The 13371-nt window shown below is 41.1% G+C and overlaps 1 protein-coding gene across 2 annotated transcripts in view; it reads right to left on the reverse strand.

Annotated features, from left to right (window-relative positions):
• pcnx2 (pecanex 2) overlaps positions 1 to 13371 on the reverse strand; it is a 78437-nt gene that overhangs the window by 41000 nt on the left and 24066 nt on the right. For both annotated transcript variants that reach the window (XM_061911647.1, XM_061911646.1), the window contains exons 15-22: positions 13315 to 13347; positions 7771 to 7942; positions 7604 to 7714; positions 5106 to 5197; positions 4927 to 5036; positions 3176 to 3278; positions 3021 to 3113; positions 2810 to 2960 (exon numbers count right to left, since the gene is read on the reverse strand). In XM_061911647.1, the coding sequence (XP_061767631.1) occupies positions 2810 to 2960; positions 3021 to 3113; positions 3176 to 3278; positions 4927 to 5036; positions 5106 to 5197; positions 7604 to 7714; positions 7771 to 7942; positions 13315 to 13347 (865 nt within the window). The remainder of the gene's footprint in view (positions 1 to 2809; positions 2961 to 3020; positions 3114 to 3175; positions 3279 to 4926; positions 5037 to 5105; positions 5198 to 7603; positions 7715 to 7770; positions 7943 to 13314; positions 13348 to 13371) is intronic.

Consider the following 13371-nt stretch of genomic DNA (forward strand, 5'->3'; position numbering starts at 1 on the left):
GTGTGTTCTCCAATGTCAGTCCCACAATAGTGTGTTGGATGTGTGTTCTCTAAAGTCAGTCCCACAATAGTGTGTTGGATGAGTCTTCTCTAAAGTCAGTCCCACAATAGTGTGTTGGATGTGTGTTCTCTAAAGTCAGTCCCACAATAGTGTGTTGGATGTGTGTTGTCTAAAGTCAGTCCCACAATAGTGTGTTGGATGTGTGTTCTCTAAAGTCAGTCCCACAATAGTGTGTTGGAGGTGTGTTCTCTAAAGTCAGTCCCACAATAGTGTGTTGGATGTGTGTTCTCTAAAGTCAGTCCCACAACAGTGTGTGGATGTGTGTTCTCCAATGTCAGTCCCACAATAGTGTGTTGCATGTGTCTTCTCCAATGTCAGTCCCACAATAGTTAAGCAGGCCAGTCAGTTTGTGAGTTTCTCAAAGTGCAGTTTTTTCATTTAAAATGATAATACTAACTGTCGGGATTAATTAATTGTGTTTATTGTTAAATCCTGAGTGGAGTAAAAGTAAATACTCAAGTAGTCATCTAAAAAGAGTATTTTTTGGAATATGGATAATTGGTGAGTAGTGTCCCAAGTGTTGAGTAGCTAATAGTACGACAACCATTTCCATAATTTCCTTTAAAGGCCTACTGAAAGCCACTATTAGCGACCACAAAGTCTGATAGTTTATATATCAATGATGAAATATTAACATTGCAACACATGCCAATACGGCCGGTTTAGTTTACTAAATCGCAATTTTAAATTTCGGGCGTATTATCCTGCTGAAAACGTGGCGGTATGATGACGCGTGACGTCACGGATTGTAGCGGACATTTTGATCCAGCACCGATCCCAGCTATAAGTTGTCTGCTTTAATCGCATAATTCCACAATATTATGGACATCTGTGTTGCTGAATCTTTTGCAATTTGTTCAATTAATAATGGAGACGTCAAAGAAGAAAGATGTAGGTGGGAAGCGGTGTATTGCGGCCGCCTTTAGCAACACAAACTCAGCCGGTGTTTCCTTGTTTACATTCAGCTCTTATCGTAGACATGAGCGGAGAGTTTGCGTCGTTCCTCCTGCAGCTGCGGACTCTCTTGCCTCCTCCCACCGGCCGCCACCGACCGTCGGATGCTTACACCGTAGAGGAGGGGGGGAAGGAAAAATCTCAGCCCGGCTGCCTTGCCTCGTCGAGAAACGTGACTTCCCTCGGAGACACTGGCGGTCACCACACCCGTGGCTACACCCCTCCGACTTTCAAGTACGACCCTATAATCTCTCTAAAACACTAGTAAATAAATAAACGATAAATGGGTTGTACTTGTATAGCGCTTTTCTACCTTCAAGGTACTCAAAGCGCTTTGACACTACTTCCACATTTACCCATTCACACACTGATGGAGGGAGCTGCCATGCAAGGCGCTAACCAGCACCCATCAGGAGCAAGGGTGAAGTATAGCCCTGCTGGTAGAGTGGCCGTGCCAGCAACTTGAGGGTTGCAGGTTCGATACTCCTAGTCACTGCCCTTGTGTCCTTGGGCAAGACACTTTACCCACCTGCTCCCAGTGCCACCCACACTGGTTTAAATGTAAAAATTAGATATTGGGTTTCACTATGTAAAGCGCTTTGAGTCACTAGAGAAAGTGCTCTATAAATATAATTCAAGTGTCTTGCTCAGGACACAACGGACGTGACGAGGTTGGTACTCGGTGGGGATTGAACCAGGGACCCTCGGGTTGCGCACGGCCACTCGCCCACCGCGCCACGCCGTCCCACAATAAGTAACACAATAAGCAGATAAGGGATTTTCCAGAATGATCCTAATAAATGTGTCTAATATCTGAATCGCTCACACTGCCCTCGTCATTTTTTTCTTTCTTTCTAGTCCTTCACTCTCACTTTCCTCATCCACGAATCTTTCATCCTCGCTCAAATTAATGGGGAAATCGTCGCTTTCTCGGTCCGAATTGGTTTAAATGTAACTTAGATCAATCAATCAATCAATCAATGTTTACTTATATAGCCTTAAATCACTAGTGTCTCAAAGGGCTGCACAAACCACTACGACATCCTCGGTAGGCCCACATAAGGGCAAGGAAAACTCACACCCAGTGGGACGTCTGTGACAATAATGACTATGAGAACCTTGGAGAGGAGGAAGGCAATGGATGTCGAGCCGGTCTAACATGATACTGTGAAAGTTCAATCCATAATGGATCTAGATATTGGGTGTCACTATGTAAAGCGCTTTGAGTCACTAGAGAAAAGCGCTATATAAATATAATTCACTTCACTGCCCTCGCCTTTTTTTTTTTTTAACTTTTTTTTTCCTTTCCAGTCCTTCACTCTAAATTTCCTCATCCACGAATCTTTCATCCTCGCTCAAATTAATGGGGAAATCGTCGCTTTCTCGGTCCGAATCGCTCTGGCTGCTGGTGGCCATGATTGTAAACAATGTTCAGATGTGAGGAGCTCCACAACCCGTGACGTCACGCGCACATCGTCTGCTACTTCCGGTACAGGCAAGGCTTTTTTATTAGCGACCAAAAGTTGCGAACTTTATCGTCGATGTTCTTTACTAAATCTTTCCAGCAAAAATATGGCGAAATAATCAAGTATGACACATAGAATGGAGCTGCTATCCCCGTTTAAATAAGAAAATCGCATTTCAGTAGGACTTTAAGAGTGGAGTTTTGTGTAATAATGTTGATGGTTCCATCCCTAAGGGACACATGATGGTTCTGATGGCATTCAAACCTCCATCGTGCATCCCAGGTGTCCTTGAGAGGAAAACAAACCCTGAATGGAAAAAGCCTGCTGACCTCTGGGTTCAAACTGATGGAACTCTCTGGTCTTCAGCAGCGGGTGTGAGATCCACAGCCAGGGGTGGTGCTTCCTCAGCTGGGGGATGAGGTAATGGGTGACCACGCCCACCGTCCCGGCCAGGGCGTACAGCACGATGGTGACGAAGGGCTGCGGGTGAGACCAGGCGTGAGTGTGGAGACGAGAGGACCGGGAGGGGGACTCAACCACCTTCAGAGACAGGAAGACGGTGCTGGCGGTGATGGCGAAGGTCAGGATGTAGGCCAGCGAGCACACCATCACGTCAGACAGCAGGATCTCCTTCTGTGGAAGAGGAGGAGGGGGGAGGAGCGTTGTCATGGCAACATGCAGATGATGCTGCTCACCATGGACTTCTGCAGCTTTTTGGGCAGAGGGTCTTCAACGTCTTCCCCTTCCTCGTCCTTGCCCGCCGCCAAAGTGGGCACCACCGTGGACCTGACCAGCGACCTGCAGACAGCTGAGATCAACCTGGTGTCCAGTGTTCTAATGCAGGGGTCACCAACGCGGGGCCCGCGGGCACCAGGTCGCCCGTAAGAACCAGATGAGTCGCCCGCTGGCCTGTTCTAAAAAATAGCTCAAATAGCAGCACTTACCAGTGAGCTGCCTCAATTTTTTAAATTTTATTTATTTACTAGCAAGCTGGTCTCGTTTTGCCCGACATTTTTAATTCTAAGAGAGACAAAACTCAAATAGAATTTGAAAATCCAAGAAAATATTTGAAAGACTTGGTCTTCACTTGTTTAAATAAATCCGTTTATTTTTTTTTACTTTGCTTCTTCTAAGTTTCAGAAAGACAATTTTAGAGTAAAAATACAACTTTGAAAATGATTTTAGGATTTTTAAACACATATACCTTTTTACCTTTTAAATTCCTTCCTCTTCTTTCCTGACAATTTAAATCAATGTTCAAGTATTTATTTTTTTTATTGTAAAGAATGATAAATACATTTTTATTTAAATCTTCATGGGGCGGCATAGCTCAGTTGGTAGAGTGGCCGTGTCAGCAACTTGAGGGTTGCAGGTTCGATTCCCGCTTGTGCCATCCTAGTCACTGCCGTTGTGTCCTTGGGCAAGACACTTTACCCATCTGCTCCCAGTGCCACCCACACTGGTTTAAATGTAACTTAGATATTGGGTTTCACTGTGTAAAGCGCTTTGAGTCACTTGAGAAAAGCGCTATATAAATATAATTCACTTCACTAATTCACTTCATTTTATCTTCTGTTTTTTCGACGAAGAATATTTGTGAAATATTTCTTCAAACTTATTATGATTAAAATGTAAAAAAAAATTATTCTGGCAAATCTAGAAAATGTTTAGAATCAAATTTAAGTCTTTTGAATTTCTTTTAAAATTTTTGTTCTGGAAAATCTAGAAGAAATAATGATTTGTCTTTGTTAGAAATACATCCATTCACCCATCCATTTTCTACCGCTTATTTCCTTTGGGGTCACGGGGACGCTGGTGCCTATCTCAGCTACAATTGGGCGGAAGGCGTTTTTACACCCTGGACAAGTCGCCACCTCATCGCAGGGCCTGTTAAAAATATAGCTTGGTCCAATTTGTTATATATTCTAACAAAGTGCAGATTGGATTTTAACCTATTTAAAACATGTCATCAACATTCTAAAATTAATATTAATCAGGAAAAGTGACTAACTTTTTTTTTTTTAATTTTTCAAAAAGATTCGAATTAGCTAGTTTTTCTCTTCTTTTTTTTTCGGTTGAATTTAGAATTTCAAAGAGTCGAAGTTGAAGATAAACAATGTCTCAAAATTTTATTTTAATTTTTTTCGTGTTTTCTGCTCTTTTAAACCGTTCAATTGAGTGTTTTTTTCATCATTTATTCTCTACAAAAAAACTTCCGTAAAAGGAAAAAAAATGTACGACGGAATGACAGACAGAAATACCCTTTTTTTTAAATAAATATATATAGATTTATTTATTACATGTAAATGGAGCAAATTGGCTATTTCTGGCAATGTATTTAAGTGTGTATCAAACTGGTAGCCCTTGGCATTAATCAGTACCCAAGAAGTAGCTCTTGCTTTCAAAAAGGTTGGTGACCCCTGCTCTAATGTGTCTGCACGCTCACAGCAGGATGGAGGGGTCGCTGCTCTGCCGGCTCAGGTGGTAGGAGAAGACCACCAGGAGGCCGCAGAATCCCGAGAACAAGGCCGGCGTGTGCTGCTCATCCCACGGCTCCTGCCACACAACAACAACTTCACGTCACTCCCTTGCTGCTTTTGCCACGCTGCGGCCATGACGGTCCACCTTCAGAGCGCCCAAGCAGAAGCCGTACAGCAGAGACACGGCGGTCAGGCTGCGCAGGACGCTGTAGACCGCAGACACCAGGCTGGTGGCCGCTGCAACACAAACACACAGGTACACAACAACAACAATAACAACAAGTGTGTTAGAGAGTCAATCACCACCAGACATGTTGGACGTGACTGTAATAATAACCCCGTTTCCATATGAGTTGGGAAATTGTGTTAGATGTAAATATAAACAGAATACAATGATTTGCAAATCCTTTTCAACCCATATTCAGTTGAATATGCTACAAAGACAACATATTTGATGTTCAAACTGATAAGCAAATAATCATTAACTTTAGAATTTGATGCCAGCAACACGCGAAAAAGAAGTTAGGAATGGTGGCAATAAATACTGATAAAGTTGAGGAATGCTCATCAAACACTTATTTGGAACATCCCACAGGTGTGCAGGCTAATTGGGAACAGGTGGGTGCCATGATTGGGTATAAAAGCAGTTTCCATGAAATGCTAAGTAATTCACAAACTAGGATGGGGTGAAGGTCACCAATTTGTAAGCAAATTGTCGAACAGTTTTAGAACAACATTTCTCAACGAGCTATTGCAAGGAATTTAGGGATTTTACCATCTACGGTCCGTAAAATCATCAAAAGGTTCAGAGAATCTGGAGAAATCACTGCACGTAAGCAATGATATTACGAATCGTTGAGCCCTCAGGCGGTACTGCATCAAAAACCGACATCAGTGTGTAAAGGATATCACCACATGGGCTCAGGAACATTTCATAAAACCACTGTCAGTAAATACACTTATTTGGAACATCCCACAGGTGTGCAGGCTAATTGGGAACAGGTGGGTGCCATAATTGGGTATAAAAACAGCTTCCATTGTAAATAATTCACAAACAAGGATGGGGTGAGGGTCACCACTTTGTAAGCAAATTGTCGAACAGTTTTAGAACAACATTTCTCAACGAGCTATTGCAAGGAATTTAGGGATTTTACCATCTACGGTCCGTAAAATCATCAAAAGGTTCAGAGAATCTGGAAAAATCACTGCACGTAAGCCGTGATATTACGGATCTTTGATCCCTCAGGCGGTACTGCATCAAAAATCGACATCAGTGTGTAAAGGATATCACCACATGGGCTCAGGAACACTTCTGAAAATCACAGTCACTAAATACAGTTGGTCGCTACATCTGTAAGTGCAAGTTAAAACTCTACTATGCAAAACGAAAGCCATTTATCAACAACATCCAGAAACGCCGCCGGCTTGTCTGGGCCCGAGATCATCTAAGATGGACTGATGCAAAGTGGAAAAGTGTTCTGTGGTCTGATGAGTCCACATTTCAAATTATATTTGGAAACTGTGGCCGTGGTGTTCTCCGGAGCAAAGAGGAAAATAACCATCCGGATTGTTATCGGTGCAAAGTTGAAAAGCCAGCATGTGTGATGGTATGGGGGTGTATTAGTGCGCAAGGGATGGGTAACTTACACATCTGTGAAGGCACCATTAATGCTGAAAGGTCCATACAGGTTTTGGAGCAACATATGTTGTCATCCAAGCAACGTTATCATGGACGCCCCTGCTTATTTCAGCAAGACAATGCCAAGCCACGTGTTACAACAGCGTGGCTTGATCATCTAAGATGGACTGATGCAAAGTGGAAAAGTGTCCTGTGGTCTGACGAGTCCACATTTCAAATTGTTCTTGAAAATATTCGACATCGGAAGCAAACCATCCAGATTGTTATAGACGCAAACCTCAAAAGCCAGCATCTGTGATGGTATGGGGGTGAATTAGTGCCCAAGGCATGGGTAACTTACACATCTGTGAGGGCACCATTAATGCTGAAAGGTACATACAGGTTTTGGAGCAACATATGCTGCCATCTAAGTGCCTTCTTTTTCATGGACGCCCCTGCTTATTTCAGCAAGACAATGCCAAGCCAAGTTCAGCACGTGTTACAACAGAGTGGCTTCATAAAAAAAGACTGTGGGTACTTTCCTGGCCCGCCTGCAGTCCAGACCTGTCTCTCATGGAAAATGTGTGGCGCATTATGAAGCGTAAAATACGACTGTTGAACGACTGAAGGTCTACATAAAACAAGAATGGGAAAGAATTCCACTTTTAAAGCTTCAACAATTACTTTCCTCAGTTCCCAAACGTTTATTGAGTGTTGTTAAAAGAAAAGGTGATGTAACACAGTGGTGAACATGCCCTTTCCCAACTACTTTGGCACGTTTTGCAGCCATGAAATTCTATGATAATTATTATTTGCAAAAAAAAATAAAGTGTGTGAGTTTGAACATCAAATATGTTGCCTTTGTAGCATATTCAACTGAATATGGGTTGAAAATTATTTGCAAATCATTGTATTCTGTTTATATTTACATCTGACACAATTTCCCAACTCATATGGAAACGGGGTTTGTACGAAACAGTGACAATGACTGAGGTTGTGTAGAACATTTGCTCCCATGGACTGACCTGTGCCACCAAAGAGGTGGATGTCCATCTGCTCCAGCAGGTAGATGCTGAAGGTGTTGACTTGTGGGAAGAGGCCCACCAGGAAGGTGATGGGGAAGCAGTGGGTGAAGCCTGGTGAAGAACCCAGAGAAGGTCAAGGACGGCCTAATGAAGTTGAAGCGGCCTACCTAGGAGCAGGGTCTGCAAGAAGCGCAGGGCGTCCTGGCAGACGATGGTGACCCCGTACATGCTGGACACGGGCAGGTCCTTCCTGCGCAGGAGATGCTCCAGCATCCAGATGAGAGCGCAGAAGATGCAGAAGTAGGCGGCCCTGCTGTAGGCCACCAGCTGGTTGTGACCCTGAAGGTAGGGATCAGTCGTCACACTGACACAGCAGACAACAATTTTGAACAACAAATCGATGGTTTAAGTCACGAAACTTGCCATCCAAACAACACCCCGTTTGTTGACAAGACGATACGACAGCCATGGAAGCACATTCCATTCTAATGCCTTCCTCTTTTGGGCTCCCCCTCACAGTTCACCCCGCTCCTACTGTGTCCGTCACTGCATTGATTTTAAGTGACTTGTTATTAGGGACCAAATGTCCCTTTGACACAGAGGACCCTATTGTATTTCTAAGGTTTTATTATTATTATACCGCCGCCTCTTTGAGCTGTAATTTGACCCCCTAACACGCTTCAAAACTCACCAAATTTAACACACACATCAGAACTGGCGAAAATTGCGATCTAATTAAAAAACCAAAACTCAAAATTGCGCTCTAGTGCCCCCTAGGAAAAAACACAGACAAAACTGCTTGTAACTTCCGTTAGGAATGTCGTAGAGACATGAAACAAAAACCTCTATGCAGGTCTGACTTAGACCTAGATTTCATACGCTGACCTCCTTCAGCAAAAATCAACAGGAAGTTGGCAAAAACCCCTTCAAAACAAAAGTTTCCTAAAAAAATATCATTTTTGCCTCTTTCAGCTGTAATTTGACCCCCTTAAAATGCTTCAAAACTCACCAAACTGGACACACACATTGGGACTGGTAAAAATTGCTATCTAATAAAAAAAAACAAATCCCAAAACTCAAATTTGCGCTCCAGCACCCCCTAAGAATAAAAAAGACCAAACTGCTCCTAGGAAGAAAATACAGACAAAACAGCTTGTAACTTCCGTTAGGAATGTCGTAGAGACATGAAACAAAAACTTCTATGTAGGTCTGACTTAGACCTAGATTTCATATGCTGACCTTCTTCAGCAAAAATCAACAGGAAGTTGGCAAAAACCCCTTCAAAACAAAAGTTTTCTAAAAAATATAATTTTTGCCTCTTTGAGCTGTAATTTGACCCCCTTAAAATGCTTCAAAACTCACCAAACTGGACACACACATTGGGACTAGTAAAAATTGCGGTCTAATAAAAAAAAAAAAAAAAAAAAATCCTAAAACTCAAATTTGCACTCTAACACTCCCTAAGAATAAAACAGACAAAACTGCTCCTACGAAGAGAACACAGACAAAACTGCTTGTAACTTCCGGTAAGAATGTCATAGACACATGAAACAAAAACCTCTATGCAGGTCTGACTTAGACCTAGATTTCATAGGCTGACCTCCTTCAGCAAAAATCAACAGGAAGTTGGCAAAAACCCCTTCAAAACAAAAGTTTCCTAAAAAAATATCATTTTTGCCTCTTTCAGCTGTAATTTGACCCCCTTAAAATGCTTCAAAACTCACCAAACTGGACACACACATTGGGACTGGTAAAAATTGCTATCTAATAAAAAAAAACAAATCCCAAAACTCAAATTTGCGCTCCAGCACCCCCTAAGAATAAAAAAGACCAAACTGCTCCTAGGAAGAAAATACAGACAAAACAGCTTGTAACTTCCGTTAGGAATGTCGTAGAGACATGAAACAAAAACCTCTATGCAGGTCCGAATTAGACCTAGATTTCATACACTGACCTCCTTCAGCAAAAATCAACAGGAAGTTGGCAAAAAAAACCTTCAAAACAAACGTTTCCTAAAAAATAAAATGTTTGCCTCTTTGAGCTGTAATTTGACCCCCTTAAAATGCTTGAAAACTCACCAAACTGGACACACACATTGGGACTGGTATAAATTGCTATCTAATAAAAAAAAACAAATCCCAAAACTCAAATTTGCGCTCCAGCACCCCCTAAGAATAAAAAAAACCAAACTGCTCCTAGGAAGAAAATACAGACAAAACAGCTTGTAACTTCCGTTAGGAATGTCGTAGAGACATGAAACAAAAACTTCTATGTAGGTCTGACTTAGACCTAGATTTCATATGCTGACCTTCTTCAGCAAAAATCAACAGGAAGTTGGCAAAAACCCCTTCAAAACAAAAGTTTTCTAAAAAATATCATTTTTGCCTCTTTGAGCTGTAATTTGACCCCTTTAAAATGCTTCAAAACTCACCAAACTGGACACACACATTGGGACTAGTAAAAATTGCGGTCTAATAAAAAAATAAAAAATAAAAAATCCTAAAACTCAAATTTGCACTCTAACACTCCTTAAGAATAAAAAAGACCAAACCGCTCCTAGGAAGAAAACACAGACAAAACTGCTTGTAACTTCCGGTAGGAATGTCGTAGAGACATGAAACAAAAACCTCTATGCAGGTCTGACTTAGACCTAGATTTCATACGCTGACCTCCTTCAGCAAAAATCAACAGGAAGTTGGCAAAAAACCCTTCAAAACAAATGTTTCCTAAAAAATAAAAATTTTGCCTCTTTGAGCTGTAATTTGACCCCCTTAAAATGCTTCAAAACTCACCGAACTGGACACACACAAAATGGGGACTGGTAAAAATTGCGGTCTAATAAAAAAAATAAAAAATCCTGAAACTCAAATTTGCGCTCTAACACTCCCTAAGAATAAAACAGACAAAACTGCTCCTATGAAGAAAACACAGACAAAACTGCTTGTAACTTCCGGTAGGAATGTCATAGAGACATGAAACAAAAACCTCTATGCAGGTCTGACTTAGACCTAGATTTCATATGCTGACCTCCTTCAGCAAAAATCAACAGGAAGTTGGCAAAAAACCCTTCAAAACAAAAATTTCCTAAAAAGAATATCATTTTTGCCTCTTTGAGCTGTAATTTGACCCCCTTAAAATGCTTCAAAACTCACCAAACTGGACACACACATTGGGACTGGTAAAAATTGCTATCTAATAAAAAAAAAAAAATCCCAAAACTCAAATTTGCGCTCTAACACTCCCTAAGAATAAAACAGACAGAACTGCTCCTATGAAGAAAACACAGACAAAACTGCTTGTAACTTCCACTAAGAATGTCGTAGAGACATGAAACAAAAACCTCTATGCAGGTCTGACTTAGACCTAGATTTCATAGGCTGACCTCCTTCAGCAAAAATCAACAGAAGGTTGGCAAAAACCCCTTCAAAACAAAAATTTCCTAAAAAAAATATCATTTTTGCCTCTTTGAGCTGTAATTTGACCCCCTTAAAATGCTTCAAAACTCACCAAACTGGACACACACATTGGGACTGGTAAAAATTGCTATCTAATAAAAAAAAACAAATCCCAAACTCAAATTTGCGCTCTAACACTTCCTAAGAATAAAACAGACAAAACTGCTCCTATGAAGAAAACACAGACAAAACTGCTTGTAACTTCCGGTAGGAATGTCGTAGAGACATGAAACAAAAACCTCTATGCAGGTCTGACTTAGACCTAGATTTCATACGATGACCTCCTTCAGCAAAAATCAACAGGAAGTTGGCAAAAACCCCTTCAAAACAAAAGTTTCCTAAAAAAATATAATTTTTGCCTCTTTCAGCTGTAATTTGACCCCCTTAAAATGCTTGAAAACTCACCCAACTGGACACACACATTGGGACTGGTAAAAATTGCTATCTAATAAAAAAAAAAACAAATCCCAAAACTCAAATTTGCGCTCTAACACTCCCTAAGAATAAAAAAGACCTAACTGCTCCTAGGAAGAAAACACAGACAAAACTGCTTGTAACTTCCGTTAGGAATGTCATAGAGACATGAAACAAAAACCTCTATGCAGGTCTAACTTAGACCTAGATTTCATACACTGACCTCCTTCAGCAAAAATCAACAGGAAGTTGGCAAAAAACCCTTCAAAACAAATGTTTCCTAAAAAATAAAAATTTTGCCTCTTTGAGCTGTAATTTGACCCCCTTAAAATGCTTCAAAACTCACCGAACTGGACACACACAAAATGGGGACTGGTAAAAATTGCGGTCTAATAAAAAAAATTAAAAATCCTGAAACTCAAATTTGCGCTCTAACACTCCCTAAGAATAAAACAGACAAAACTGCTCCTATGAAGAAAACACAGACAAAACTGCTTGTAACTTCCGGTAGGAATGTCGTAGAGACATGAAACAAAAACCTCTATGCAGGTCTGACTTAGACCTAGATTTCATACGCTGACCTCCTTCAGCAAAAATCAACAAGAAGTTGGCAAAAACTCCTTCAAAACAAGTTTCCTAAAAAAATATCATTTTTGCCTCTTTGAGCTGTAATTTGACCCCCTTAAAATGCTTCAAAACTCACCAAACTGGACACACACATTGGGACTGGTAAAAATTGCTATCTAATAAAAAAAAACAAATCCCAAAACTCAAATTTGCGCTCCAGCACCCCCTAAGAATAAAAAAGACCAAACTGCTCCTAGGAAGAAAACACAGACAAAACTGCTTGTAACTTCCGTTAGGAATGTCGTAGAGACATGAAACAAAAGCCTCTATGTAGGTCTCACTTAGACCTACATTTCATTCATTGACATTCTTTAGCAAAAATCAACAGGAAGTTGGCAATTACCCCTTCAAAACAAAAGTTTTGTAAAAACCCGTCACCTTTTTTCAAACATTATCTCCTCTGAGCGCGTTTGTTGTGTCGGCTTCAAACTCGCACAGGAGAGAGATTGAACCCTTATGATTAAAAGTTGAGAAAAGACAACAACATAAAGCCACAACACAACAACATAAATCTACAACACAATTATAAGCCACAGCACAACAACATAAAGCCACAACACGACAACATAAATCCGCAACACAACAACGTAACGCCACAACACAACAACATAATGCCACAACACAACAACATAAATCTACAACACAATTATAGTCACAACACAACAACATAAAGCCACAACACAACAATATATAGAAGTGTGAGCAGAGACGGAGCCCGAAATAATTGAGGAAGAAAGCTGACAAGGATCCATCCATCCATCCATTTTCTACCGCTTATTCCCTTTTGGGGTCGCGGGGGGCGCTGGCGCCTATCTCAGCTACAATCAGGCGGAAGGCGGGGTTACACCCTGGACAAGTCGCCACCTAATCGCAGGCTGACAAGGATGTCATGAACAAAGTAAATTAAATGAAGTGTCGCCACTTTTTCAGTCTTAAAGAGGTTGTTTACTTTTTCAGTAAAACTATATTCTATGTTCATTTCACCGTTTGTTCCGCAAGCAAAACTTGCTCTACTGTCACTTCCTTTGTGTCTTAAAGTCGTGTTGTCCCTCTTTTACTTGGTAGGTTTGTCAGCGTACGATGCATTGTAGTACAATTGCTTATAATCACTTCCAGATTTGGGTCCAAATGGATGCAAAATGTTCCAGTGAAGGATAGTACATGATCCAGCTACGTTGGGTTTTAAAGTGAGGCACTAATTGGTAAACAACTCACGTGTGTTGGAGAAGCTGCATCTGGTTGAACGCTCTGCAAAGCAACACCAAGGAGAGC

The sequence above is a fragment of the Nerophis ophidion genome, linkage group LG09 (genome assembly GCF_033978795.1).
Source record: "Nerophis ophidion isolate RoL-2023_Sa linkage group LG09, RoL_Noph_v1.0, whole genome shotgun sequence".
In the NCBI taxonomy this organism is placed as follows: Eukaryota; Metazoa; Chordata; class Actinopteri; order Syngnathiformes; family Syngnathidae; genus Nerophis; species Nerophis ophidion.